The sequence below is a fragment of the Pleurodeles waltl genome, chromosome 6 (genome assembly GCF_031143425.1).
Source record: "Pleurodeles waltl isolate 20211129_DDA chromosome 6, aPleWal1.hap1.20221129, whole genome shotgun sequence".
Lineage (NCBI taxonomy): Eukaryota > Metazoa > Chordata > Amphibia > Caudata > Salamandridae > Pleurodeles > Pleurodeles waltl.
This window is the reverse complement of record NC_090445.1, coordinates 1,177,582,751-1,177,610,290: the sequence shown is the minus strand read 5'-3', so window position 1 is coordinate 1,177,610,290 and position 27,540 is coordinate 1,177,582,751. Positions and strand designations below refer to the sequence as shown.

General features: G+C 43.4%; 2 protein-coding genes across 8 annotated transcripts in view; one reads left to right on the top strand and one right to left on the bottom strand.

Annotated features, from left to right (window-relative positions):
* Positions 1–6,195, bottom strand: part of ECD (ecdysoneless cell cycle regulator) — a 246,754-nt gene extending 240,559 nt beyond the window's left edge. For 2 of the 4 annotated variants that reach the window (XM_069240405.1, XM_069240406.1), the window contains exons 1-2: positions 6,061–6,195; positions 3,504–3,616 (exon numbers count right to left, since the gene is read on the bottom strand). In XM_069240405.1, the coding sequence (XP_069096506.1) occupies positions 3,504–3,526 (23 nt within the window). In that variant the 5' untranslated portion in view covers positions 3,527–3,616; positions 6,061–6,195. The remainder of the gene's footprint in view (positions 1–3,503; positions 3,617–6,060) is intronic. The other 2 variants (XM_069240407.1, XM_069240408.1) reach the window with 2 other exon arrangements.
* Positions 6,196–6,333: 138 nt separating this feature from the next.
* FAM149B1 (family with sequence similarity 149 member B1) overlaps positions 6,334–27,540 on the top strand; it is a 342,707-nt gene continuing 321,500 nt past the window's right edge. For all 4 annotated transcript variants that reach the window (XM_069240410.1, XM_069240411.1, XM_069240409.1 and 1 more), the window contains exon 1: positions 6,334–6,978. In XM_069240410.1, coding sequence (XP_069096511.1) covers positions 6,932–6,978 — 47 coding nt within the window. In that variant the 5' untranslated portion in view covers positions 6,334–6,931. The remainder of the gene's footprint in view (positions 6,979–27,540) is intronic.

Here is a 27,540-nt window from a genome sequence, read left to right as displayed (position 1 = left end):
GCAGTGAGGTGTCACAAAGACAGGAGAGGTTGTTGGAGTGTCTGAAACGGCAGAACAGGATAGTGCACTCCAAATGGGTCCTATTCTGAAGGAGTAAAGGTACCCCATATGAGACTGATCCTAGCTATGCAATATAGCTTCTGTCTACCTCGTCTATTCCAAAGGTAAAATTTACCTAAATGGTCACTCGGCTACTTGTAGTCAACAGATTTCCATCAATTATCCAAACGTACGTACACGCCTCACCTCTGTGCTGGAGGGTATATACATTCAACTAAGACTTTGTATGCCTGTTACCATACAAACTCGCAAATGTGTCACATCTTGCAAAGAAGAAACACGCTTGCCATCTTTATTTAAAACAAATAAACAATAAATAAAAGTACTAATGGTGTGTTTTTCTGCCCATTTTCTAATGAGGGTCGAAGGGGTAAATTAACATAAAAAAACAAATAAAGGCAGGAGAATGTAATATTGGGCAGTTTAGGCTTCGAAAAAGCTCAGTGGTAGAAAGGGTTATATGATGATCTGGCATGTTTCTTATTAAACTACCTACTAATGACACACACAAAAAAAAAAGACTGGAGGATAAGAAGGGAAAGGATAAAAGTCACCCAGGAAATTACACCTTTATTGGAAACATTTTGAACGCACCCAATGACGTTAATATTGTTCCTAGAAAGGACTGTTAATAGGACTCAGATTTGGTAAATGATGAATAAACTTACTGTGATGTGGTTTATGTATACGGTCTGAGGTACCATGTTTTATCGAATACAGAAAATGTAATCTAATGTTTTGTTTTTGCGTTTGAATATGCGGAATATTCCTAAAGTTGGCGTTCCTGAAACAGTATTGGCTCTTGCTTGAAAGGTCATTCGTGTAAGTCAAAGCTATGAATGCTAACTTTCTACAAAATGATATAAAATCCAGTGTACTGATGGTCACAACTTCAAGACGGACAGGAGCTTGTGCATCGGGACTGTTAATTTCAATCAACCAGTAAGACAGCTTTTTAGTTTTATCTAGGGTGAAACTGGTCTAGGACTAAAGAGATGCCTTGGTGTCCTGAAAGTCTTGATATTGGCTGGTACCTTACAAAGGTAATGTTGATGTCCCTGTACGTGGAAGCAAGCAAAGCGGGGACAAGCTGCAGAACTAGAAACACAACTATGCAAAAAAAGAAACAGATACAAACCGGAGGCAAGAGTTGTACTGACTTTCAAACACAGGCACTTAATAGAGCGGATATTTTAAATACACATAGGTGGTAGTGTGCTTATTTTCGGACTGAATACACAAAATGTCATATTGATAGTGCTGTGATTCAAGTGCATTACCTCTGAGAGTGCACTGGACGTGTTCTAGACAGAGACAAAGATTCTAATGTCTTCCACGGCAGAGCTCTATAAAACGACATTTTCCGCGATATGCAATTTGGTCGTACCAATCTGCTGAGCATATCCTATTGCTGGAGGACTACCAGATATGGACTGCAGATTCCTGGATGTAGAGTTTTGGAAATTGAACTACTTACTGAGGAGTTTAAGGTAGCCTACGTGGAAAGGCAGAGTTCTGGGCAAATGGTAGGACTGCAAACTGAAAGTGGTCCCCTCCCTTAGCAAATCTTGAGTATCCTTTGGCACCTAATCAAGCTATGAAAGTAATAAACATTGTGGAACTACGCCTAGAGACTAGTCTGACTTGTACCTAAGGATGTAAAAGTGTGTGCCAACATTCATATTGAATTTGTTGAGGTGGCACAAGCCAAATTTTGGGAGGCACCTCTTCCTCATACAGGGATCAGTAAGTACCTGAAGTCCTACCTGCACTCTGGCAAGGGAATATACTGCCCCTTTTCTCAAGCTTTAACGCCTCATTCAAGATCCTTATGAGCTTGAGGAGTTAAACTTTCCTGAATCAAGTTAGAACCCCCCTTTAGAAGACTGATCAGCTGTTTCACCAGTTCGAGGTTATTGCCCACTACAAAGTTCAAAGTTTACTGACTGACTCCAAGTTAAGCAGCCACTCTGATCATATCATATTTCCACTTCCCACCATAGAACAGCATTCTTCAGCGATGCAGGCTTTGTGAATGCTCATTTTCCCAAATCACAGTACTGGAATGAAGTGGCAACCAGCTGTATTAGACTTCCAGAATGTATTCCTGAGGTAGACCTGGGTTTGAGGCAGAAACATGTGAATCGTCATGCCTACGTGAGGTATTGGCCTTGTCATTTTTTGTAGCCATGCTGTACAATAGTGCAGCTGCTGTGCAGAATTGCTGAAAGATTAAGCAAATTAGAGATAGAGCACTTTAGCACTATTTTTTTTTTTTTACCTTTTACCCACGCTGCTGTACAACATGGCTAGAAAAACATTGACAAAGCCAATACCTCTAATAGGAAACACCTGTGTGCTTTTCTAAAGATTATTTTGAAGTACTTGTGTAGTGGATGCAGAACCTCGGGCTGTTATACATGTAGTGCCGGTTAATGGTTAGCATTGTACTCTGGAATGAGAGAAGCTGTAGTTTGATTCAACACACAAGACCTTGATCAATCAGGTTATTAGAGTGTAGATTTGGAGGGCGGGGTTGACAACATCGATGTACCAAGCCTTCACTAGGAGACTGCACGTCTAAATAAATGGATCCCAAACTGTTTGCTTTTACAACCCACATTTTAGAACAACAAACTTTCGCAACCCACTTATCTTTAATGGACATGAGAAGAGTTTATTTTTTTTAATGTAACAAAAGCACTGTGTGCTAGCGCACTTCCATGTATAGATAGCACATTTTCATTTTCATATATAGATTTAATGATAAAACTACATAGCATACAAATGATAATGTGTGGAAATCAGGTTTCTGTGAATATTTATCATTTGTGCATCACTAAGTAAGTGCCTTGGTTTGCTTTGATCCTATGAAAAATTGTCTTTCCAGTGCTCTTCAGAATTACAAAAAGTGTTTTATTTTAGATTCCCAACTGCTGAATGCATACACATTCCATTTACAAGTATTTACATTTTGTAGTGTATTGCAAAAAAAATCATCCTACATAGTCACATAATTTACTTTAAAAACTGCTCTCATTTTCCAGTAGGAGAAAGAAAAGTAAACACCAATCCACATGTTATAAGAATAAAGCAGCCTGACATTTGACCCCTGTCTTTGAATCGCAGCAAATGTGACAAGTTAATTACAGAATTTAAAGACATGTTTATTTATTGCTCAGAATCTCGAGCCCCAAATAAAAATCAGCCCATGACCCGGTAGGTAGCGACCCAGTTTGGGAAACACTAGTTAAAATGTTTTACATGTAAAGCACAGCTCGACCTACTAAGTTGTTTGTATAAAATGTAAGAGGTATTAATTATGCCACTCTAAAATGTATCCTATGTGCTATTACAAGTGACAATAACTATTAAGCAGGCTCATTATACAACACGGAACAAACAGGTGTCTCACACATTCATAAATGTATATATGTGATTACCTGACAAATAAAGATTCTGTCATGTGTTCTGAATCCAATGTTCCCAGTGGAGATACATGGAAGGATATGGTGAGCAGCAACACAAGGGGGTCCTTCTGTTTTCACAAGGATACCTTTGAAAGTTTGGAAACAGGGGCAGAACACACTGAGACTTGGCTGGCTTGTGGATTTCACTGGCAAGAAATGTAAAACATATCTGAGCAAATGAAAAAGCAGCAATCTGACTGCAAGCGGATTTGCAAAAGCGAGACCATAATAGTGTCTTGCCATTAAGACAATCGCATTTAAAAATGCAGCGCTGCATTACTCTTTCCAAGGCTCTGGGTGAGGCATGTACTTGCTAGAAAGTGTAGGGTCTTCTCCAGCCTCGGTACTCGTAAATGACTACACCACACACGGAGCTTTATCTTACACATCTTTATTGCGCTGCCTGTAACTGCGAACCCAACATTCTAAAGCTGAAATCCATTCACACCTGAACACTTACGTCACAGTTCTACAGAGTCCATCAAGAAGGAAAAGGGTCCAGTCATCGCTAACTTACAAGACACTATATTTCCCCCAATGTTAAATAAAAGCATACCATTTTTTTAACAGATGTATAAATGACAACTCTTCTATAGGTCATTATGGAGCTCTGACCAAATGCCCAGATCATGCCCCTTGCGGCTGTGAAGAGAGAAGAAAAGCGTACATGACTGGCACCGGTAATGTAAGGACACATCCAGTCAACGGGTTCTATACAGTCTCAATCAAACCAGTCTCATCTCTGACATCAGGAACTAGTGAATGATGAGGCAGATACTATCTATAACTGCAACAGAAAGTACAGCATTAACCATCACAGCAGCAACAGTAGCTTCTACCACAGCTATTCCCTGAGCCACCATCACAAAAGGCACTACCCCCCAAGCACAGCAAAAAACAGTTTTGTGACAATAGATTTCACTACAGCTGCAAACAGAGCATTTGCCACTGCTGCCACTACTGAAAAGGCAGGAGATGTCACAACGGTAGGGTCGGCAGCTTTATCCACAATAGCAACAACATCTGCAAGCACAGCAAGGGCCACAGCAGCAATAACAGCGAAACTACAAGTGCTGCAATTCAAACAATTCAGTAAAGCTGGTGAGCCCGTAGATCAATTTGGAGGAAAATACTGTTCACGTTCTCACGTCTAAGTCGATGCCACTCCTCCCAGCAGATGTCCCTTGTCAAATTTGAATCCACACCCACTTTCTCACAAAACATTCCTCTCAGCCCACCCCAACATTGTAAAAGAAGCAGAGAATAGCATACCACGGCTGCAACCTCATCAGGGACCACAGTGGAACCATCGTCTGCTAGCACAGCAGCAACTGTCACAACTGCAGCAACAGCTACCACAGACCGGACTGGACAGTGACCACAGCTGTAACCCTCATACCACAACAGCAACAATAGATGCTAGCAAGGGGGTGATGATAGCATTGATCACAATTGTGACCACTGCAGGGACAACAGCAAGAACTGCTACCTTTGAAAGAATGATTCGCACTGAGAAAACAAAGAAGCATTCACAAAGCAAATCGATGTAGCTTTAATGAGCATTTGTAAATACAGACTTGTGCTTATGTGCATAGACTATTGGTACTCATCTTTATGCAACCTACTTCGCTGAACCCCTACGATTGTGCCCCTTGCAGTGACAACTCACTTATACTCTGTAGGGATCTGCACATGCCTCTGTATACATTAGCACACACTTATTTGGCTTTGCTAGTAGTAATAGTTACAATAATTGGTGTTTTTGTTTGCGGGCCGTACAGTAAATAAGCAAAACCACTGTCCGGTGCAAGTACTGTGGAAAGTGGCTTTTTTAAAGTTTAATTTTATTTTCATGTTCTGTATGTGTTATGTCAGCACAGCGCAAGATACCTAAAATTGTAAATTAATCCTGACACCAGTTGTACTGGACTTTTGGCAGCAGTCCCCCTTATTTATCGACATTTCTCCCGCTGTTTCCGGCTGACGCACGCAATGTGCGTACCTCGGTAGTCAAGACGACAGGAAAGCGTCGCAGAGACGCGCTTGGCATGTGGATCGACTGCCTGTATGCAGGGAGAGCGCGTGTGCTGTAGGAAAGGCGTGCCCAGATAGATCAGGGGCCGGAGAAGAGAAATGGAATACCTTGCAGGACTCCTGCATCTTTCGGGTTAGTCTACCCTTTGACATGAAGAGTCGCTAAGACAAGGATAGACAATTGTGCTCGTAAAGTGAGGAACCCCAATGACAGTAAATGACAAAGGTCACAATTCGGGAAGGAAATGTGAATTTTTAGTAATAATGCAAGAAGCAATATAAGTCCGCCAACGTGAATAACACTTGGAGCAGTAGCGGTACCGAGTACGACAGGATGTGTAGCGAAGGAGCCCAAGACAGGGCGGAGGGTCGCAGACCGTGAATGACGAACGCATGACGAAGGTACGGGCCGCGTGGCTGTCGGGCGACGGGTCACACCGAAAAGCGGAGTTGGGCTTTAATCAGATCGAGCTTGCCTTGTTTAGGAATCCATTACCTGAAATAGCGTTCACACGAAACTGGAGTTTCCCGTGTGGCTTCAGGCCTGGTTCACTGCCTCGGTCAGACGAAGAACCTTTCTAAATCTAGGGCCGCATATTGCCTAGCAGAACTTTCAATAACTCGGTACGGTGTCATCATCGCTCTGGATTCATATCGATGCAGCACATCCATCTACAGAAGACGGGAACGTTAGCAACTACGCAGTGCGACATGTGCTGTGCCTGGCACATAAACTGACAAGCGTTCTCCCATTCCCAAATGTGAGTGGATTGTCTTAACCCTGCAGCCAATAAACAGTTGACTAAGCTTGCCAGCCAATCCTCAACCATGGACAACTTCCTTTAGCCAATAGACAGCTGCTAAAGGTTCGCCCAGCCAATTGTATGACAGGAGCACCCCCACCAATCCCAGGTCAAGGCATACTTCTCATCGCTAATTGCATATTTTTCTTCCCGCGTGATTTAGTTGGGTTCTTACTTGAGAAGCAACTCTAGTACTGGGAGTTCCAATTATTGTAGTTATCAGTTAAAGACTGTACGCTAAAGGAACCATAAGAAATCAGTTTTAACTACTTCTTCGCTGACTCCAGTGTATAGATGACCTGCATGTTGTGTGCGTTCAGTGTTTGCAGCCGAGCGGCAGTAGCGGAGGAGGTCCCACTACATATACTTTGGCAACAGTATAGGGCACAACGTAGATGCAATACGTGGAATATATAACTAAGTGGAACACGTCCGTAGTTCCTTAAGGAGAGCCTGAATCAAAGGAGTGCACGTTAATGTTGGTCCAGAATAATTTGTGTTTCTGCTCAGGCAGAAATTCGGCCCTGGAGTCAAGGGATCATGCTACAGTGAGTTAAGAGGAGAATGATTTCACGGCATCGGCGGAAGCAGGGTTCTCAGCTCCTACAAATGTAAGTATAAATGGGGAGACCTTATCAGCGGCATTCTGTCGGGTACCTGTGCCCTTTTAGATGAAGCTTCGTTAGCAGAGTCGTTTCGTTACCGCATGTGAAACTACCGGAGATGAAATGAGTAGTGTTGCCAAATTTTGAGATATTTCCCCAGCCCAAAGCTTTCCAAACACAAGCCCTGCACAGACCAGTATCATCCTAAAGTTGTAATTCTCAAATTATGTAAAAATAGCCCTCAGAATGGGTACACATTTCTATTCAATATACATTTAATGGGAGAAGGTTGATTGGGCACCTATGCACTTCTACAATCCATTTCTATTACTGGAATTGGAAAAAAATGTGCCCTGGAAGCATACATTGGGGGCCAAGGAGTGGCAGAGGAAAGGGGTGGAGGTACGAAAGGGTGCAGTCATGAAATGCTGAGCCTGACACTCAACTTTAAAAAAATCTGCTGCAAAGAAATTGGCATCAAGGACAAATGTGACAGTAAATCTACTATAGCTTATGTAGTAGATCAGGAAGCAAATGTGAGACATCTGCGACACAATGCTTGAAATGGAAATATAGAAGTGGGTATACTCTTGTCCCAGAGTACCTGTTCGCAGCTGAGAAGTGCTGGTATTTTCCCATTAAAAGCTTTTGGAGCAGTACTGGTAATAGCCCTGCCAAATTAAAGAAGTGTAAGTATTGAGAATACCTGTCCATTTACATTAATGCACTCCCAGGAGAGTTCTGTGTTTTATCCAGTCACAGGTTAGACTCACAAAGTAGCATAGAGGTTAATGTGCCTGCTGCAAAGTATATTGTGTAACATGTACATCCAGATTTGTATGTTATGTAGATAGGTACGTGGGTTACTGCCTTTGACACACAAATCCTTTTGTTAGTTCCAGTTCATAAATTCCAATCCTAATATTGCACAGTGAGATATGAACCAGCATCAAAGAGCTACATGCAGACTGTAAGTCATGGGTGTAGATCTTGGTTGTTTTTCTCTTATTTTGTTCTTCTATGTTTGCAAAGAATCGTTCATTTGGGTTGTAATAAAGTCTTGTTAGTAGAGACAAACCCAATCACTGTGCTACCTTTTAAATCCTGTCCCTGTGTGTTTTGCAACCATGGACTCTTAACATATAATATCTACAAACATGAGCAATGTGTGAGTCCTACAAAACATAACCCTCATAGTTTTTTGCAACATTTTTTTGTACATCGATTTACAAACTTTTATGGTTTATTGTCTCTGTGTATGTGATGTAAAGCACTCTGACACCCTGCGCTGGGATGAGTAGCACTATAAAAGAATGAAAAAATAAATTAGTAGGTGCCCTTCAAATTGTTATTTGTGTAATTATTCATACACGGATACAACTGTCATTCTTATAATGCGTCCACATCTTTTACATACAGGAGGTTGAACAAAGTCAAAAGCCTGCCTCCAAATCATTTTTCTCTAAATTACTTGTTAGGCGATAAGCTGTGTGCCTCAGTTTTCTTCCATTGCATTGGCGTGTAGGTGTTCAGTTTCAGATGCCTTTATTTTAGATCCAGCTGGAAGTTAATATAAAGTCCTTCACATAGCTGCTCCGAACAGAAAGCAGATAACATGCAGGCACTCCTGGATTATGTCCTGGTGTCGTAAAATGACACTAGGGCAAATTCTGTATATTCCACTGCTCTGGCCGGATCCCATCCCTGGCTCAAAATAGCTGCTGGGACTGGGATTTAGCAGGATACACTTAATTTCCTGAACTGACCACGCCCAAACTGTTAATTATAATGAAATATATTTTGAAGATCAGTAACCACTGTGAAATTCTACATAGCAAGTCTGTCACCACAAATCTAAACTCAAATCTGAGAATGGATAAATTAACACTATAAGAACAGATTCTTAGTACTTTGCTCTCTAGTTTGCAGAGGTATGCATCCTGCCCAAATAGGGACCACAATCCTAATACGGGTAAGTAACAACATAACCTAAATCATCCTGTGCTTACCCTCCGATAGCTTGGCACAGAGCAGGCAGGCTTAAGTTAGAAGGCAATGTGTAAAGTATTTGTGCAATAACTCATACAGTAACACAGTGAAAACGCCACAAAAAGTACTCCACACCAGATTGGGAAAATAGATAATATTTATCTGAATAAAATAAACAACAGACATCCAATATGCAAAAGTCAAGATATCACTTTCTAAGTTTTAAAAGTCTCAAACCTTGAGACTCAGTGACTGTATCCTTTTAACACACAGTACCTGGGATGCATCAAGAATAACAACGCAGAGGAGGAGAAGGGTTGAAAACTAAAGCAATGCATCAATTTTTCCAGCACGGCAAAGGTGATGCATCGTTTCTTTCCAAGCTGCAAGGCGATGTGTCGGTTTCCAGGAGCCCAGCCTTGGTTCCTCACCTCGATGCAGGAGTATTTGTATGCCCAGGGACGATGCACTGTGCCAATTTGGCAGGCAATCAATTTTTCTGATCTCATTTTGCTGGTTTTAGGACTCTGCACACTTTACCACTGCTGACCAGTGCTAAAGTGCTTGTGCTCTCTCCCCTTAACCTGGTAACATTGGCGTATACCCAATTGGCATTTTAGTTTACCTATAGGTGCCTGGTAGGGAGGCAAAAAGAAGGGGGAAGACCACCCTAAGGCTGTCGGGTCTAACATGTGTCCCCTTCAGCTGAAAGTGGGGAAGGCTACCCAACCTCTTGGGAGCTCTCTTCATTAAGGCGTCGTCAGTCCCCGGGTGATGTTTCAACTTAAAGTCCATTCCTTGTATGGAGATAGACCATCTCAAGAGTTTAGAATTTTCACTCCTCATCTGCATGAGCATCTGAGGGGTCTGTGGTCTGTCTGAACCCAGGAGTGAGTCCAAAAACAGGTATGGTCTCAGCCTCTTCAGTGCCCAGACCACAGCAAATGCTTATCTTTCAATGGCACCCCACCTCTGTTCCTGTGGAAGTAACCTCCTGCTAATGAATGCTACTGTTTGGTTCAGGCCCTCCTCATTCAGCTGTGTTAAGACTGCCCCTATGCCGTGCTCTGAAGAGTCCGTCTGCACAATGAATTCCTTGGAGTAATCAGGGGCACTGAGCACAGGGGCTGTGCACATGGCTTCCTTGAGAGAATAAAAGGCTTTCTGCCAAGCCTCAGTCCAGATCACCAACCTGTGCTGCTTCTTTGAAGTCAGCTCAGCTAAGGGTGCAACAATGGTGCCATAACACTTAACAAATCTGTAATAGCCAGTTAGGCCGAGGAAGACTCTCACCTCCGTTTGGGTTTTAGGTGGTTGCCAGGCCATGATGGCTTCAGTCTTGACCTGGAGAGACTGCACCTTGCCACCACCTACCAGGTGTCGCATATACACTACAGAACCCTGCCCAATCTGGCAGTTGCTGGCCTTGATTGTCAGGCCTGCCTGTTGCAGGGCCCAAAGCACTTCTTGGAGGTGATGCAGGTGTTCCTCCCAGCTTGCACCATTGATGGCAATGCCATCTAACTAGGTGGCAGAGAAAGCCTCCTTGCCAACCAGGACCCTTTTAACCAACCGTTGGAAGGTAGTAGGGGCATTATTCAATCAAAAGGACATCACCCGGAATTGGTAATGGCCCTGAAGGGTTGAGAATGCTGACCTCCCTTTTGCTCCCTCAGTCAAAGCAATTTGCCAGTACCCTGATGTTAAATCAAAAGTACTGAGGAATTTGGCAGCTCCAAGCCTGCCTATGAGCTCATCAGCTCTGGGATTGGGGTTGGTGTCAGTCTTGGTGACAGAATTGAGTCCTCTCTAGTCCACACAGAATCGAAGTTCTGGTTTGGTGCCCGGTGGGGCAGCATTTGGTACCAACACCACAGAGCTGGACCAGGGACTGTTAAAGGGGTCAATCACCCCTAAAGCTAACATCTTGGAGACATCCTCTTGGTTGTTGGCTTTTACCCTGTCTGACAACATGTACATTTAGTTCTTTACAGGGTGACTGTCTCCCATGTCAATATTATCGATGCACAGGTGTGCAAGTCCAGGGATGAGGGAGAACAGTGAGGTAAACTGTCCCAGGAACTGGTGTAGGAAAGTACCATCTTGCCTGGCATGTTACCCCCATATTTCACTGTATATATGTTGTTTTAGTCTATGTGTCACTGGGACCCTGCCAGCCAGGGCCCCAGTGCTCATAAGTATGTGCCCTGTATGTGTTCCCTCTGTGATGCCTAACTGTCTCACTGAGACTCTGCTAACCAGAACCTCATTGGTTATTCTCTCTCTGCTTTCCAAATTTGTCACTAACAGGCTAGTGACTAAATTTACCAATTCACATTGGCATACTGGTACACCCATATAATTCCCTAGTATATGGTACTGAGGTACCCAGGGTATTGGGGTTCCAGGAGATCCCTATGGGCTGCAGCATTTATTTTGCCACCCATAGGGAGCACTGACAATTCTTACACAGGCCTGCCAGTGCAGCCTGAGTGAAATAACGTCCACGTTATTTCACAGCCATTTACCACTGCACTTAAGTAACTTATAAGTCACCTATATGTCTAACCTTCACCTGGTGAAGGTTGGGTGCAAAGTTACTTAGTGTGTGGGCACCCTGGCACTAGCCAAGGTGCCCCCACATTGTTCAGGGCCAATTCCCCGGACTTTGTGAGTGCGGGGACACCATTACACGCGTGCACTGTACATAGGTCACTACCTATGTACAGCGTCACAATGGTAATTCCGAACATGGCCATGTAACATGTCTAAGATCATGGAATTGTCACTCCAAGGCGATTCTGGCATTGGGGGGACAATTCCATGATCCCCCAGGTCTCTAGCACAGAACCCAGGTACTGCCAAACTGCCCTTCCGGGGTCTCCACTGCTGCCAACCCCTCAGACAGGTTTCTGCCCTCCTGGGGTCCGGGCAGCCCTGGCCCAGGAAGGCAGAACAAAGGATTTCCTCTGAGAGAGGGTGTAACACCCTCTCCCTTTGGAAATAGGTGTGAAGGCTGGGGAGGAGTAGCCTCCCCCAGCCTCTGGAAATGCTTTGATGGGCACAGATGCTGCCCATCTCTGCATAAGCCAGTCTACACCGGTTTAGGGATCCCCAGACCTGCTCTGGCGCGAAACTGGACAAAGGAAAGGGGAGTGACCACTCCCCTGACCTGCACCTCCCAGGGAGGTGCCCAGAGCTCCTCCAGTGTGTCCCAGACCTCTGCCATCTTGGAAACAGAGGTGTTTGTGGCACACTGGACTGCTCTGACTGGCCAGTGCCAGCAGGTGACGTCCGAGGCTCCTTCTGATAGGCTCTTACCTCTCTTGGTAGCCAAACCTCCTTTTCTGGCTATTTGGGGTCTCTGCTTTGGGGGATTCTTCAGATAACAAATACAAGAGCTCACCAGAGTTCCTCTGCATCTCCCTCTTCACCTTCTGCCAAAGGATCGACCACTGACTGCTCAGGACGTCTGCAAAACCGCAACAAAGTAGCAAGACGTCTACTAGCAACCTTGTATCGCTTCATCCTGCCGGCTCTCTCGACTGTTTCCAGGTGGTGCATGCTCTGGGGGTAGCCTGCCTCCTCGCTGCACCAGGAGCTCTGAAGAAATCTCCAGTGAGTCGACGGAATCTTCCCCCTGCAACCGCAGGCACCAAAAGACTGCATCACCGGTCCTCTGGGTCCACTCTCAGCACGACGAGTGTGGTCCCTGGAACTCAGCAACTCTGTCCAAGTGACTCCCACAGTCCAGTGACTCTTCAGTCCAAGTTTGGTGGAGGTAAGTCCTTGCCTCCCCACGCTAGACTGCATAGCTGGGTACCGCGTGATTTGCAGCTGCTCCGGCTCATGTGCACTCTTCCAGGATTTCCTTAGTGCACAGCCCAGCCTGGGTCCCCGACACTCTAACCTGCAGTGCACAACCTTCTGAGTTGTCCTCCGGCACCGTGGGACTCCCTTTTGTGACTTCGGGTGGACTCCGGTTCCCTTACTTCTGCAGGTGCTGCCTGCTTCTGTGAGGGCTCCCTGACTTGCTGGGTGCCCCCTCTGTCTCCTCATCCAAGTGGCGACATCCTGGTCCCTCCTGGGCCACAGCAGCATCCAAAAACCGTAACGGGACCCTTGCAGCTAGCAAGGCTTGTTTGCGGTCTTTCTGCGTGATGAAAACACCTCTGCAAGCTTCTTCATGACGTGGGACATCTATCCTCCAAAGGGGAAGTTCCTAGTCCTCTTCTTTCTTGCAGAACTCCAAGCTTCTTCCAACAGGTGGCAGCTTCCTTGCACCCTCAGCTGGCATTTCCTGGGCTCCTGCCCACTCTCGACACTGTCGTGACTTTTGGACTTGGTCCCCTTGTCTTACAGGTACTCAGGTCCAGAAATCCACTGTTGTTACATTGCTGGTGTTTGTTCTTCCTGCAGAATCCCCCTATCGCGACTTCTGTGCTCTCTGGGGGTAGTAGGTGCACTTTACACCTACCTTTCAGGGTCTTGGGGTGGGCTATTTTTCTAACCCTCACTGTTTTCTTACAGTCCCAGCGACCCTCTATAAGCTCACATAGGTTTGGGGTCCATTCGTGGTTCGCATTCCACTTTTGGAGTATATGGTTTGTGTTGCCCCTATACCTGTGTGCTACTAATTGCAATCTACTGTAACTTTACATTGCTTGCATTACTTTTCTTGCTATTACCTGCATAATTTTGGTTTGTGTACATATATCTTGTGTATATAACTTATCCTCATACTGAGGGTACTCACTGAGATATTTTGGGCAAATTGTCATAAAAATAAAGTACCTTTATTTTTAGTACTTCTGTGTATTGTGTTTTCTTATGATATTGTGCATATGACACCAGTGGTATAGTAGGAGCTTTACATGTCTCCTAGTTCAGCCTAAGCTGCTTTGCCATAGCTACCTTCTATCAGCCTAAGCTGCTTGAAACGCCTCTTCTACACTAATAAGGGATAACTGGACCTGGAACAAGGTGTAAGTACCTCTGGTACCTACTACAAGCCAGGCCAGCCTCCTACAGCTGGTAACAGTCACCTTGCTGCTCTGGGGTCAGGGTGGTAGATAGGTTGACACCTTCCACTGACCCATTGTGTTCCTGTGCAGAAAGGAGGTCAGGGAGAGGGTTGCTCTCCTCCACACCCTCACCGCTGATCACCAATGTTGGAACTTGGATCTTTAGTTGGCAGAGGTATGTATCCTATCCTAGTAGAAACCACAATCCTAGTCAGGGTAAGTAGCAAGACAACCTACATTATCCTGTGCTCACCCCCCAGTAGCTTGGCACAGAGTAGGCAGGCTTAACTAAGAAGGCAATGTATAAAGTATTTGTGCAATAACTCCTACAGTAACACAGTGAAAACACCACAAAAAGCACTCCACACCACTTTAGGAAAATACATAATATTTATTTGAATAAAATAAGAGCAAAACAACAGAAATCCGATATGCACAAGTCAAGATATCACATTTTAAACATTTAAAAGAGTCTCAATCCTTACGAATTTGTGGTTCTATCCTTTTTAACACACAGTACCAGGGATGCGTCAAAAATAACGACTCACAGGGGCAGCAGAGGAGGACATGAGTCGAAAAGTAAAGCGATGCGTACATTTTTCTGGTGCAGCAAAAGCACTGGAAAGGCCAAATCGGAGCACATTTACTTGGTTGACCAATCCAATGCCCTCCACTTTCAAGTCTTTCATCCCAACCCGTTATTCTGGCACTAAAAGGTATATAGAACCTATGTTGTTGCCATTCTGTTGTAGGAAAGACTGTACCAAAGCTCACAGTCTCTGCAAGAAACAGATGGGGTTGACTGGAATGTGAGTGAAAACATGGCTGTTGGAGTAGAAGAGAAAATTACCCCTTTCCCAAAATTTTTGGTACTATCCCCTCCAAAATCTTAACGCGTACACTCCTTCAACTCCGCTGAGTGTCATCGCTCCTCGTGTCCCACACTACTGTATTCCCCTTCAACATTAGCACTGCCTCCCACTCATACCACTACTGGTCAGTGGAAACTCATCAGGTTGCGCCGCTCCTTTACAACTGTCAACCACACAGGGCTATAATTATGGCGGGTCTGTTCTGCTTTGCTTCAGACTGAGGGGGAACGAAGCTAAAGAATGTAAATAATACAGCCCTCTTAGTCTCAATAATGAATTTATTAAGGCAGTTCCCAGGTTTCAAATATAGATATACAAAAAGAATAACGTGAGCACTTAATGCAGCAGCACCCTTGCAACTCTTAAAATAATCACAGCAGTGAGATAATAATAATCAAAGAAAATGCAATACATCAACAATGAATCTATATGCAGCGACTACATATAGTTATGCATGCACACAGTAAAGCTAGATATTAAGAATGCATCACCATGGGGATCAAATCTAAAATCATCCTTGTCTGCCAACGTCAAGCTGTGAAACCCGTGACAGCTGAGACAGTTGAAACCATCCCAACAGGATTACTCTGAGCAATGCGTCCACTCTGAGATGAGTTCCTTCTATCTCATTGTTAAGCTTCCCCACCTTATATATCTTCAACAAACTTAAGAGGAATGTTAATAAAAAAAAATCAACTCCCATCAAGTCAGTTGTGAAATTCAAGCGCTGGCCGTGCTGGATCAGTGTTGAAAAAACACGCAAGAGACTGGCCAGATCCCAAGGTGTATTTCCAAGACCAAGCTGTACCCTTCTCTACCATAAATATTCTCAGCCTTGTACATTCTTATCACTATTGCGTCCCTCATGTTATGTTCCCTTCCCTGGTGAGAAAAGAGAAAACACGTTAACAAGCTGTGTGCGGAAAAATACCTCTGCCACCACTGTGACAGCATTTGAAGCTAAGCTAAGCACAAAATGGAGTCAGTGGTCAAGATGGAGTCAGTGGTTAAATTCTGATAGCATTAAGGGTCCTAGAACTTTGAAATGGGTTCCTGTTGGGCACTGTATTCATTTTCTTAACTTAAAAGGCAAAAACATTCTCAACCATCCTTGTAAAACCCTTAGGTAATCCATTGCAGCAACACAGTGCTTGTCTGCATGTCACATGCTTTTCTTTATTCTGCTTTCCACAAGAGTGCTTGTTTTTCCAGATGTTGTGGTTCTCTAGTCTTGTTTTCATGTAGCATATGACTCTTGTATAGCACATGTTATGAACCGAGTCGCCTCCAGCTGTCTGGATAGTTCAGGTTGTGGGTGGGTGTTTATGATGGGGCACGATTGAGAGCCCTCAGGATGATATCAGTACGTTTATCACAGTGCCTGTCAGCAGGTCATTAAGGTGTTCAGTCTAAACGTACATCCGATACGTGGCAATGGTGCAGAGCACATAACTCAGTGGTTACATAGATGCCAAATGTAAATGAAAGTTGCAATGTGGATGTGCTGCCAGAGGTCACAGCTAGTTTTGCATTCCGATCTGAGCGAGGTGATGCCAGGGCTATAGGGTCCTTTTGTTCCCCATTTCTTTCAGAAATCCTACATTTGCACGTCTTACATGTCCTCTCTTACCTCTTCAGCACCAGCTTTTCACTCTCTCCTACCTCACTTATTTCTTTTCATTAGTGCATGAAATGAGGGAGCTCCAACCGGATCCTGGATCTGGCAGGTATTATTGATCTGGGCTGGCGTCAATTAAATATGCTGCTTTTGTCCTGGTGTAATTTTCCAACACCATGACTCATTCAGCAGTGGCTACACGTCTGCTTTCTTTCAGAGCAGCAGCCTGTAGGAGATGTAGGGGCGTGGAGGTCGGGGAGGAGGGAGGGGGAAGAGGTGTTGGTCATATTTTTACTTCATGTGAGGCACTTGTCTTGGGGCCTAGCCAGAAGGGCCACGAGCCTTCCTTTTGTTAGAGTCTCATTCTGGCTGAGTGTTGTCTGTATCTTAACATATAGCTATCAGTGCAATGGAGGGAAACAAAGTCAGGCAGCTTGTTATGAATTCATATGTGTTTGAAAGAAACTATGATTTAGAGGCCGTTTTTTAACTTTGCTCAACCCCTGAAACAGGGTCTAGACTGATTTGCATATGGCTGGGTCCAAACTGGAATGGCACGGTGAGCAAAAAAACTGATGGATTAAACCCAGATCTGTGACTGGGGGTGAATGTTTGATTTGGTGTACATTCCGTCCATCAACTGTTGTTTTTGCATTTGCAACCCCTGTGTGCTAGCAATAGGCATGCGCTATAAGAATGTCATATCATCTGTATGTCTGAATAATTACTCTGACATTAGTGTAGATGGCACATAGTAATTTATTTTTATCATTCTTTTCATAGCACTACTCAACATAATTTAAGATATCAGAGTGCTTTACATAACATAACTGTATTTTTCAGACACTTAATCACTACCCAAAGAGAACTCATTATAGCAACTTTAGAATAACAAACGATTGAGGCAAAAGAAACATGGTTCTAAACGTATGCCTTGTACTTTGCATGCAGGTCCTTGATTCTGGTTCATAGCTCGCTGTGAGAGAAAGATTGTGACTTGCGCACTGCAAGTAAGAAATGGATTTCTGTGTCAAAAACGAATCCACTGAACTATATACATAAAATACAAGTATGTCAGTTCTAAAAATGTCACGAATACACAGCTCAGAACTATGCATAAATATACAAACATATACAAGATTACACTTGGCAGAACCCTATACAACTGCCCTCCAAGAGGGACAAGCATGGATTTATCCAGATGGTTTATCAGGTTGTGATAACAAACATAAAATGCCTACTATGGTAATTTGTGTGGCTCCATGTAACAAAATACCTCTCCCCAAGCTTCACTATGTTATAGAAACCCATAATAAAAAGCCCATTAACTTGAACATATGCTTTTCAGAATAAATGCAGCAGGCCTGCTGCCTTTGCCCTAACATTTCATAATAAACAGACCAGACCCATGACATCAGACATATCTTTTCCCAATGAGTCCCTAACACTAACCCTTGCCCTTGGTTATCTGTGAGAGTCCATGTAAAAAACATACCAGTGTACACGCTTTACCACAGTGCACTAACAGCCCACAGTGAAAAACCCCAAAAGGCAAATATAACAGGCCCACTGCTTTTGCCTTAGCATTTCATGATTAACTGTGTACCTTTTGAATATGGCATTTGGCATCATTAGCTTGTCACCTTAACCATTTAAAGATTTCAAGCCTACTATACTGAGAATAAGCTTTCTAACAAAGAAAAATTATAACGCACACATCCTCTGTCTAATCAAGTGTTGCGTTAAGGGAATTCAACGTGTAGGTGGAGCCAATGCCTCCCATCAGTGGTGATAATATAATATACTGTTTCTGTTTAGTCTATATTTTCTCTTCAAGAATGTTTAGTTTTTCAGTTTTTCACAGCTTTTTCAAAATATTTCTGTTGAACAGCCAAAGTCTATCAAAAGATGCTTCAAAACACCAACCACTGCCTGAGGACTTGGATTACGAGGTCCCTGTCACCTCCCGTAAAGCTACATATGAAACAGGCTTACATAAAAAACAGTAATTGCTATTAATATATTGTTACATGTTTTAAAGTAATTACATTATATAATTGGTTCCTAGAGAGCCAAATGCAACATATATTACTGGATTCTGTAAGATAAACACATGCTAAAAATGTTAGTAGAAACGGATATTATTAAATGTTGATATTAAAAGTGTCTCTATCTCAATGTTATTTTGCCATGCAAACATTGTACAAAATGTATGATCGTTTTTTGATGCTGTGTAATGCCTCCCCATGTTAACCACCTGTTTTTAAATTGTATTTCGAAAAGCAGTGTCCCAGTCATTCATAAGTAAGTAATCCTGTTCTTCCTTGTCAAAGACCCAAACCTGCCAACTCTGGAACAGCTAGCCATTGTTCAAGCTTAAACTTTGCAAACTTAGCCCGTGGCCACGTAGTTAAGCCATTGTCCACTCACAAATCTCTGTTCATCTTTTTGCTTTTTGGATAGCTAAGCTAATTGTGGTCAGGTGAAGTCAGTTATGCCGTACACCCAAATTGTATCCAACATCACCAACCACAAGATCCCCCTGCAGGGATTCATGATGTTACTGAGCTAAATAGACACACTCAGCCTCCGGTCTCCATTGTGACAGGAGATAAATATTTTCTTCGGATCCAGCATGTGACATTTAAAATTTCTCTGAAATGCCTCCTCCACAAGAGCATTACTTTCACCATTGTGATTTTAGCTCTTCATTCATTTGCCTTGGTGCATAGCTTGCTTTAGAGGGTACCGCTTGCCAGCAGGTGGCGTACACAAAAACATGCTTCGTACCAGCAGAATGTTAAATGAGGCCACAATGAAAAGGAATGTTTGAACTGCCAACAACCAGCATTGCAAGTTTTGGATTCAACAGAACTTACTGGAATTTCAAATGCCATTCATATAATAATTTGAACCTTCTCCACAATAGAAAAATAGGCATGCTGCGAAACCCCACTTGACTCCTACCTCACTCGGAAAACAAAGTTCACAATTCAACAGTTTGCTAACTCCCAGCACTTCATAGCACAGGCTGTTTAGAGCAGTTCACTTCTTCCCACATTTCATCTAATATTGTATCTTGACAGAGGGAAACCTATGCAGGTTTTGCAATAGTTTAAATCTCAGACCTGCGGGAACTGTAAAACAGACATATTTGCAATTATTTACTGCAAACATTACTTAATTTACATAAGTTATGTTCGGCGTCTGATATATAGAAGATTACTGTTAACCAGGCCTCTTGTACCTGGCAAGAGAAAATCCATAGCTTTGAAAGTATATAGTTAATATTGTTGAATCAAGGCGGAAGGAACATAAAACATAACTTTCTTTATATATCTATGATCTGTGTAATTTCTTCTTCATCTGAGGAAAGCAAAAAGTACTGTGTAACCATAGAATGTGTTTGTTTAAAACATACAGGGCAGATTTCTCCCAAGCCTTAACTGTCCCATTCCTAACTATCCATAGCCACAAATATAAGATTCCTGCTGGGCAGCTCTAAGACCTAACACATCATTGCAATAGTAATATTGACAGTGGCTTTGTGCACTGTATCGATGGGGCTCTTTTTCATAGTATTACTTATCACATAATACAACAAATTATTATTGATGGTTTTTGGCATGTCTTGCAATACACAAATCATATTTAGACAAAGGCTTGAGAAGAAAGTTGTTCTGTGCTTAGGTTCTTTTTTTCTTGGCTTTGAATCAGCATGCTGTATACAAAATTTCATATAGTTCAGCCCCCTTCAAATCTGAGGTATGAGGAATTTCGAAACTTGTGATACCAAAACTGAGAGGGTTATTCTTAAAAAATACACTGCCAACTTATATGTAGTAACACTGGTTGTAGATTGGAGTGTCTATCATTTAACTGTCTTTGATAGTCTTAAGCACTAGAATATCTGTCACTTTGTTCAGGGTCCTGTAACATATTTTAATATTTTCAATTTTTAAATGTTAAGAAAACAGGCCCATAAGAAGCAGTGTTGTCCACTTTTTTAATACACAGAATTGTATTCGATGTAAAACATAATAAAATACACTTAACAGAAATAAAATCCTTAATTGTATCCAGCTACGTGCATATAAATGAAATGCTACTTTTCCAAGACCCTAAATAATTAAGTACTATCTTGACATGTCTGCAATAAAATTGAGTCATGTTATTTGTAGGGCGCGTTGGATATAGAAAGGGTGCTAAGGTGCCTCGACCAAATAATGCCAACAAATAGCACCTTAGCACCAAGAAACGTAAAATCTTTTATTAAACAATGTCTTAAAGGCATTTCTGAAAGTCAGGTAATCTGCTGTCAGTCTAAGTCTTAGACTCTAAGAGATCCAGCAAAGCATTCAACTTTATGCTTGGTTGAGCAGAAAAGGCCTGTCCAAATGACTGTTTTCTTTCATATCGAGGAATCTCCAGTCTCACGTAGGATACTGATCGTAGCAATCTTTTACATATATGTTGTCTTTAACCATTGCTTGCAAATAGCATTATCCGTTTTAATTAAATGCTTTGTTTGTCAGATAGAGACTTTTAAATACAATTCATTCCTAAACCTTAAGCCAATGTATTTTGTCCAAGTACAAAAAGTGTCTGGGCTCTGAAAATAACCAGCAAGTTCTTATGTTAGATGCGTTAACAAGATCTTCATCTTGTCAGTGTTTTTAGTTTTAAGATTTATTACTCATCCAGAATTTAACTGCTGCAAAACAGTTCCAAAAAGTATCCCTGCACATATAAATGTTAAAAAGGGTACGATTGATAGACAAACCTTCCACATAGGCTTAAAGTTGGAATAATGTCACTGCCTGACTTCTGTCTTTGAAATATGATCTATTCCATTGTAGCGTGAAGACACTGATACCGATCTCACAAAGCTATATAATAAAGATGACGTACAGTACATCAAATGATCTAAAAAATACAAGGACCGCTTTGTTCATTTCACCCAGCGTCCACTGTAACTCGTGCAACTTAATCTGACTCAGTACTGTATAGCAGACTGAAGTGTGATTGAACAGAGTACAATGTCACTTTTTTGTTCCAAATGGTTCATAATTAGGTTGTTTGTTTTTTTCAGAATTTTAATTGGAGCCAAAAGTTATGAAATTGAAATTTAGTTACTCAAAACGGCTGGACTTTGGGGGGGGGGGGGGGGGGGGCGTGACAAACAAGATGGCCAAGTGGACGTGATCCACATGAGTTCCGCTGCAAATCCAAGTGGAATCGAATTGTGTGGCCACTGCAGTACTTGTCAGATGTAGCAAATCTGCATCTATGGCGGAGGAATGAAACAGACGATTACAATTGATCATGAAAGCCCACATTGGGGCTGATGGTGCTTCCCCCTGGAGGGGGCGTATACTACGGGGCAGACTACTGAGGGCCCTAACAGGAAGCTAAACTGTATCGAGACCCTGGAATTCTAACTGCCCAGAAGGATGGCGGAGACGTACAAGGTGAGTGTCGGGCTGAGAAGAGATTTGCCAAGTTTTGAGAGGCGGCTCTGTTTAATCCATCGCTTACACAGGAAGCTCAGTGCCATGTCGGAGCAGCACTCATTTGGGGGTGAGAATGTGCCATACGGCCCCTGCAGGCTGTCTCCCGGGTTCAGCAAACCCCCAGCATGATAATTAAGTAAGTGTTAAACGGCCCTAACTCCCACAGCAGGCCGAAGGACTTTTTTTTTGTACCTGACCTTAAAATGGTGGTGCTCTGCTCAGTGATATGGAGCAACCCCGAGAATAGCCCCATACCCGTGCAGGGCTCCCACGGATAAGTTGGAATGAAAAAGAGGCTGCTGAGCCCCTTCATGATGTAACACCAGCTAAAAATGTGTCATTTGAAATGATTCCGGTACCTGCATTCCTGATCCTAAGATGAAGCCTGCCTGGAGTCATAATGGCTAAACAGGAGAGAACACAGTGGATGTCTCTATACACCCTTTCTCGCTCACCTCGCCAAACAAGGAGCTACATGCCTGGTGCTAATTGACACCTGGACTTTCTACAGGGATGTTTTCACTAAAGCTATCCAGGCGATTGCAAAAGTAAACCTGAGCAGAATAGGCGCCCCGGCAAGAAGAGTTGAATTGGCTGTCCTGAGAGACCACTAAGACTGGCACAGAAACTGGAGTTCGGCATGATGTAGTGATCCCGGCCTGACGGGGCCCCTGCGGCCTTAGAATACGAGGACTTTAACGCAGAGACAACCTCCCTACATCTAGAGGGGGAGTGGACAGTGGAGAGTCTGAGGGTGGTGTTTCTTCTCTTTGATGTCTGCAGGTCTCTGCCTCCTAAAAAGTCCCAAACAAATAGTGTCCAACTACTTCGCACCCACGCAGGTCCGAGCCACCCTGTCTACCCCCATCAAGAAGAACACCATAGCACTGACGAAGGGAGATCTTGCCCCCCCTGCAAGAATTTAAAGGTGAACTATGGGGAGAATTAAAAAGGGGACCTAACCGCCTCCTTGAACCAACTCAAATCCGACATCAACATCAGGCTCTCTGGGCTCCAGCAAGATATTGATTCAGTCAGCACACGAACACTGGATCTTGAGTCCAAGATTCATGACCTAGACAAGCAAATGCATAAGTCTGAAGAAACCACTGCCTCCAAGCTTCAATGCTAAAATGTGAAGACCTCGAGAACAGATTGCACTGCGATAATGTAAGCATCCATAATCTTGAGGGAGCAGAAGGCCCCAACCTAGAGGCCTACATAATAAGTCTATTTGCAGAGACACTAGGGGATACCAACTTGAAAAGCAAAGCGGATAGATGCCAGAGTGGTAAATCGGTCCCGGGACGTACTAGTGAAGCTACACTCCTTTAAGACAAAAGAGATGATCCTGAGAGCGGCTTGGACAAAAGAAGATATCACATTTCAGGGTGCCACATGCGCCCTCTTCCAGGATATTGCCCAGCAACGCTAGCTCGTAAGCAGCAATTGAGGCCAGCTACAGACAAACGAAGGCAGGAACGCATCATCAAAGGGTGGCCATACCCCTTTGGCTTGACGTTTGAAAAACACAACAGAACCCATCATGTTACGGACCTACATGCAGCAGCATCGATTTTGGGCATACCAACGTCGAGTGACCATCGACAAGATGAAAGTGCAAGTCCTCCCCACCCTCAAGTCAATCTAAGTCGGTAGAGAAGAACCAATGGCAATCGCAGAGATAGCCCAAACCCCAGAGGAAACGTTGACAAACTTAGAGGCTCTTCCAATACATACTCTTGAGCGGGTGTACATCTCTAGGAAACATATCTTAATATCACCCGACGGCTGGAGCAACGATTATCACATACCTCTATAACGATTCTCTGTATCCCCTTTGAATGGGGAAATAGTGGTCTTCTGAAGCCAGGATTCTCTCACCAAGTTTCAAAGCAGACAGCCTACATACCTTAAACACAAGCAGCTTCTAAAAATTTGCGTTAGCAGATCTTGACCACACTCCCATCATGCACCATATACCTGTCAAGGACCTACATAACTGGAGACATGTTGTCCTGCAAGTTATATACTTATCTTATTGTAGTTTCATGGTTTTCGGTACTGTGATGTGTAAAGAAGACAACTCATTGATGACCAGAGGGTGAGGGGGACGAGCAGAAATCAGAAGATAATATGGTGTCTCATTCAGATTGGGGGATCCGGGAGGGAAATAAATTCCAGAGGCTGGGTGCTCAGTGTCAGGGCCTAAAAACATACCGCACTCTACCTTAATTCCCATGGTGGTTGCGATATTATAATGGAATATTAAAGGTCTCAATTCATCAACCAAACGCCAAAAACTATGGAAATATCTGTTAGACCAATGACACAATATTGTAGTCCTACAGAAGAAGCGCCTTAAACACGGGGAAGAACATAGGTTACGCCATAAAGCCTACCCTATTGTCTATAAACCCTTGGCGACCACGAAACACAATGGAGTAGTCCTTTTCCATCCTTCCCTAGGCTTCTCACCTAAAAATTCCAAAGCAGACAACGATGGGAGAATTATTGTAGTGAAAGGGCATCTAGTGGGGAGGGTATTCAATTTTGCTTCAGTCTACATACTTAACGTTAACCAGGTCTCCTTTATCCAGTCATTTCTAATACTACTGGGGGAATTTGTGAAAGGGGAGATAATTTTACTAGGAGACTTTAATCTCACAGGGATCCGACTAGGGATACTACCCACTCTCCTAGATCCTCCATGGGATGCTTTCCTGAAGGGCTTAAGGAAAACATACAGAAGATGGGGACAGATGCCTGGAGAAAAATACATCTTACAGCCAAAGATTATTCATTCTTTTCCCACACCCACTGAGCATATTCCAGAATAGACAGGGCTTCCTCAGCCAATCACGCTGGTCTTCCCTGCTCACTGCCTCCTATCATCGCATCACCATTTCTGACTATGCCCCACTACAATTAGCTGTAGACTGGGGCCTATCATCCCCCAAAGTACGTTGCTGGTTTTTCCCAGCCTCTTTGACAAGCGACCCGCCTTCTCAGTGACGAATTGTGCAAAGCCATCAGGGACTTCTAGCTGAATCCCACCCAAGATACTACCCCACCACCACCTGGGATGCATTCAAAGCATTCACTAGAGGGAAATGCATTGCACTAATCTCTGCACTTAATAAACAGAGAACAAAAAACAGATTGGCAGTTGAGGCAGAACTTAATTCAGATAGGCAAGCACATAAACAACAACCAGCACTACCCTTGCAGCGAGAGGCCACTGAATACAATATACACTAATAGGGGAGAAGTTACCCCTATCTGTCTCAAACGCTCTTCCTATGAGCATGGCAACAAGGTGGGACCATGGCTGCCTTGTCAACGTAGACATAAATGGGAGAAGGAATATATTGGGGAAATAGTGACAAGATGGTAAATCTTTAACCTCCGACTTGGAGAAGGCCCAAGCCTTTGGCAAGTTCTGTGAATGGCTATATATGGCCACCTCCACAAATGAAGAGACCCAAAGGCAATATCTAGACGGGTGAACCACCCTCAAGTGATAGTAGCTCAGAATGAGATGCTGGGTGCCCCAATTAGCGGAGATGAAGTGTGGGAAGCCATTAAGACACTGAAACCACTTAAGTCACCGGGCCCGACTGGTATATGACGCTTTTCTATAAAATGTTCCGTTCCGGCCTCATCCCACATCTGGTCACACTTTTTAATTATGTGGCTATCTCAGATGCGGTTACACCCTCGATGGGCGAGGCCCTTGTCTCGGTTATTTCTCCCCTCCCCCACCGCCCCCCAAAACGCCTACCTCGACCCTAGACAACACTTAGTCTGGGATGAGGTGCTTTTTACTGTAGGTTGGACTACCTTTCCTTCCCCCTTCACTCTGATCCACTTCAACCCAGCCTTTCCCCCATCAGTACACCCGGGACCTTTCGATATATGGATGGAGGGGGGCAGTCTCACTCTAACCGACCTATTCCATGGTTGGAATATCCCACCTTTGAACACTGCCAAAGGGATTTTCACCCTCCCTGACCCCATGGAAAGCTTTCGCTATATGCAACTAAAACACTGAGTACTTCAGTCTGAAGTCTAGGAGGCAGCTACTATGCACCTGACCCCTCATAGAAAGATTTGCAAAGAAGGCTGGGATATCTAGGGGTTGTATCTCCTTCCTGTACTCTCTTCTGGTGTCTACCATAGTCTCCGCAGCCCAGATACAAAATCTTTTGGGAGAGTGTGCTTGCCCAGGATATATTGGAGGCTAATTGGAGTACTCTCTGGAGAGATATTCCACGTTTCAACCACTCCATTGGGCATGAAGAGGCCCATTACAAACAACTCTTTGGCTGGTATCTGTATCCCAATAAACTCAAACGTACCTTCCCCAATACATCAGATCTGTGCTGGAAAGGCTGTGGCCTCAGGGGTGACTTTGAGCATAGTTGGTAGGACTATACGACTATTCGCTCATTCTGGTCTGAAATACTTGCCCAGATCAAGGAGATTCTCGGATACCCGATTCCGGACAGCCCCGATTTTGCTTTAAGAAGGATTATGGGATGGCACCCTTAAGCATCACACTAAGGGAGACAGAGCCACTCTGTGGCTATACTTTGTGGCAGCCAAATTAGCCCTAGCAGAGGCATGGAAGAAAAAAGAGGTGCCAACGCATGCCAGACTTTGGCAGACAATCACAATGGAAACAGTGGCAGATGTATTCCTGGATAATTATAAACAAATCGAATTTATCTGGGGCCCCTTGGTGCTCTATCTATCTACCTCACCTCACTGCCCCACCTCACTTACGACTTATCACTTATGCTTCTGTCCTTTGATGATATTCCTGATTTAATTTCACAAATAACGAAGTTGTTTTTAAGGTTCGCCCCCAGAGAGATAATGTTTTTTTCTTTTTCTTGTTGTGGGGTTTGGGTTGGGGGACAGTGGGAGGGGAAATGTTACTTATACTGCAAATTTACTGATTCCTGTTGGTGAGCATACCTGCAATGTACTTTGGGAACTGTCCTCCAAAGGTTGACAAAGGGATACAACACTAGCTGACAAGTAATTTGGGGAAATGTGAGTTGCCCGCTATCACCAATGTTGATGTATGTATAATAAATCCAATAAAAATAATTTTGAGACAACAACTGGACCTGTTATTGCTTTCTTTTAAAAGCAACTGCTTGTTTCCACAGACGAGGCAAATCTGATTATAATTAATATTGCATAAAGATGTTAAAGCTGAGAATATCTTTTGTCCTTCTGTATAGAGAATCCTTGCCTGGGTGGTTTCTAGTGGAGAAGCAGATTTCACTGACTTTGCATGTCCACAGATAAGTCAGTGGTGGATCATCCTGAACCAGTGGGAGTGTCTTTGAATGTGTTTTAAAACAATTATGTAAAAATGAATTAAATCCTATTTATTTAAAACGTCAAAATTTTTCTTTTTAAAAAGAAATCAGTCGGACATGGAAATGAAGTACCAGAAGTGGATGCATGCTGATTCGTCAAATTGCTCCAGTTGTTCATTACTTTAGTGCAGTGGTTTTATTGCCCCAGAAGAATGT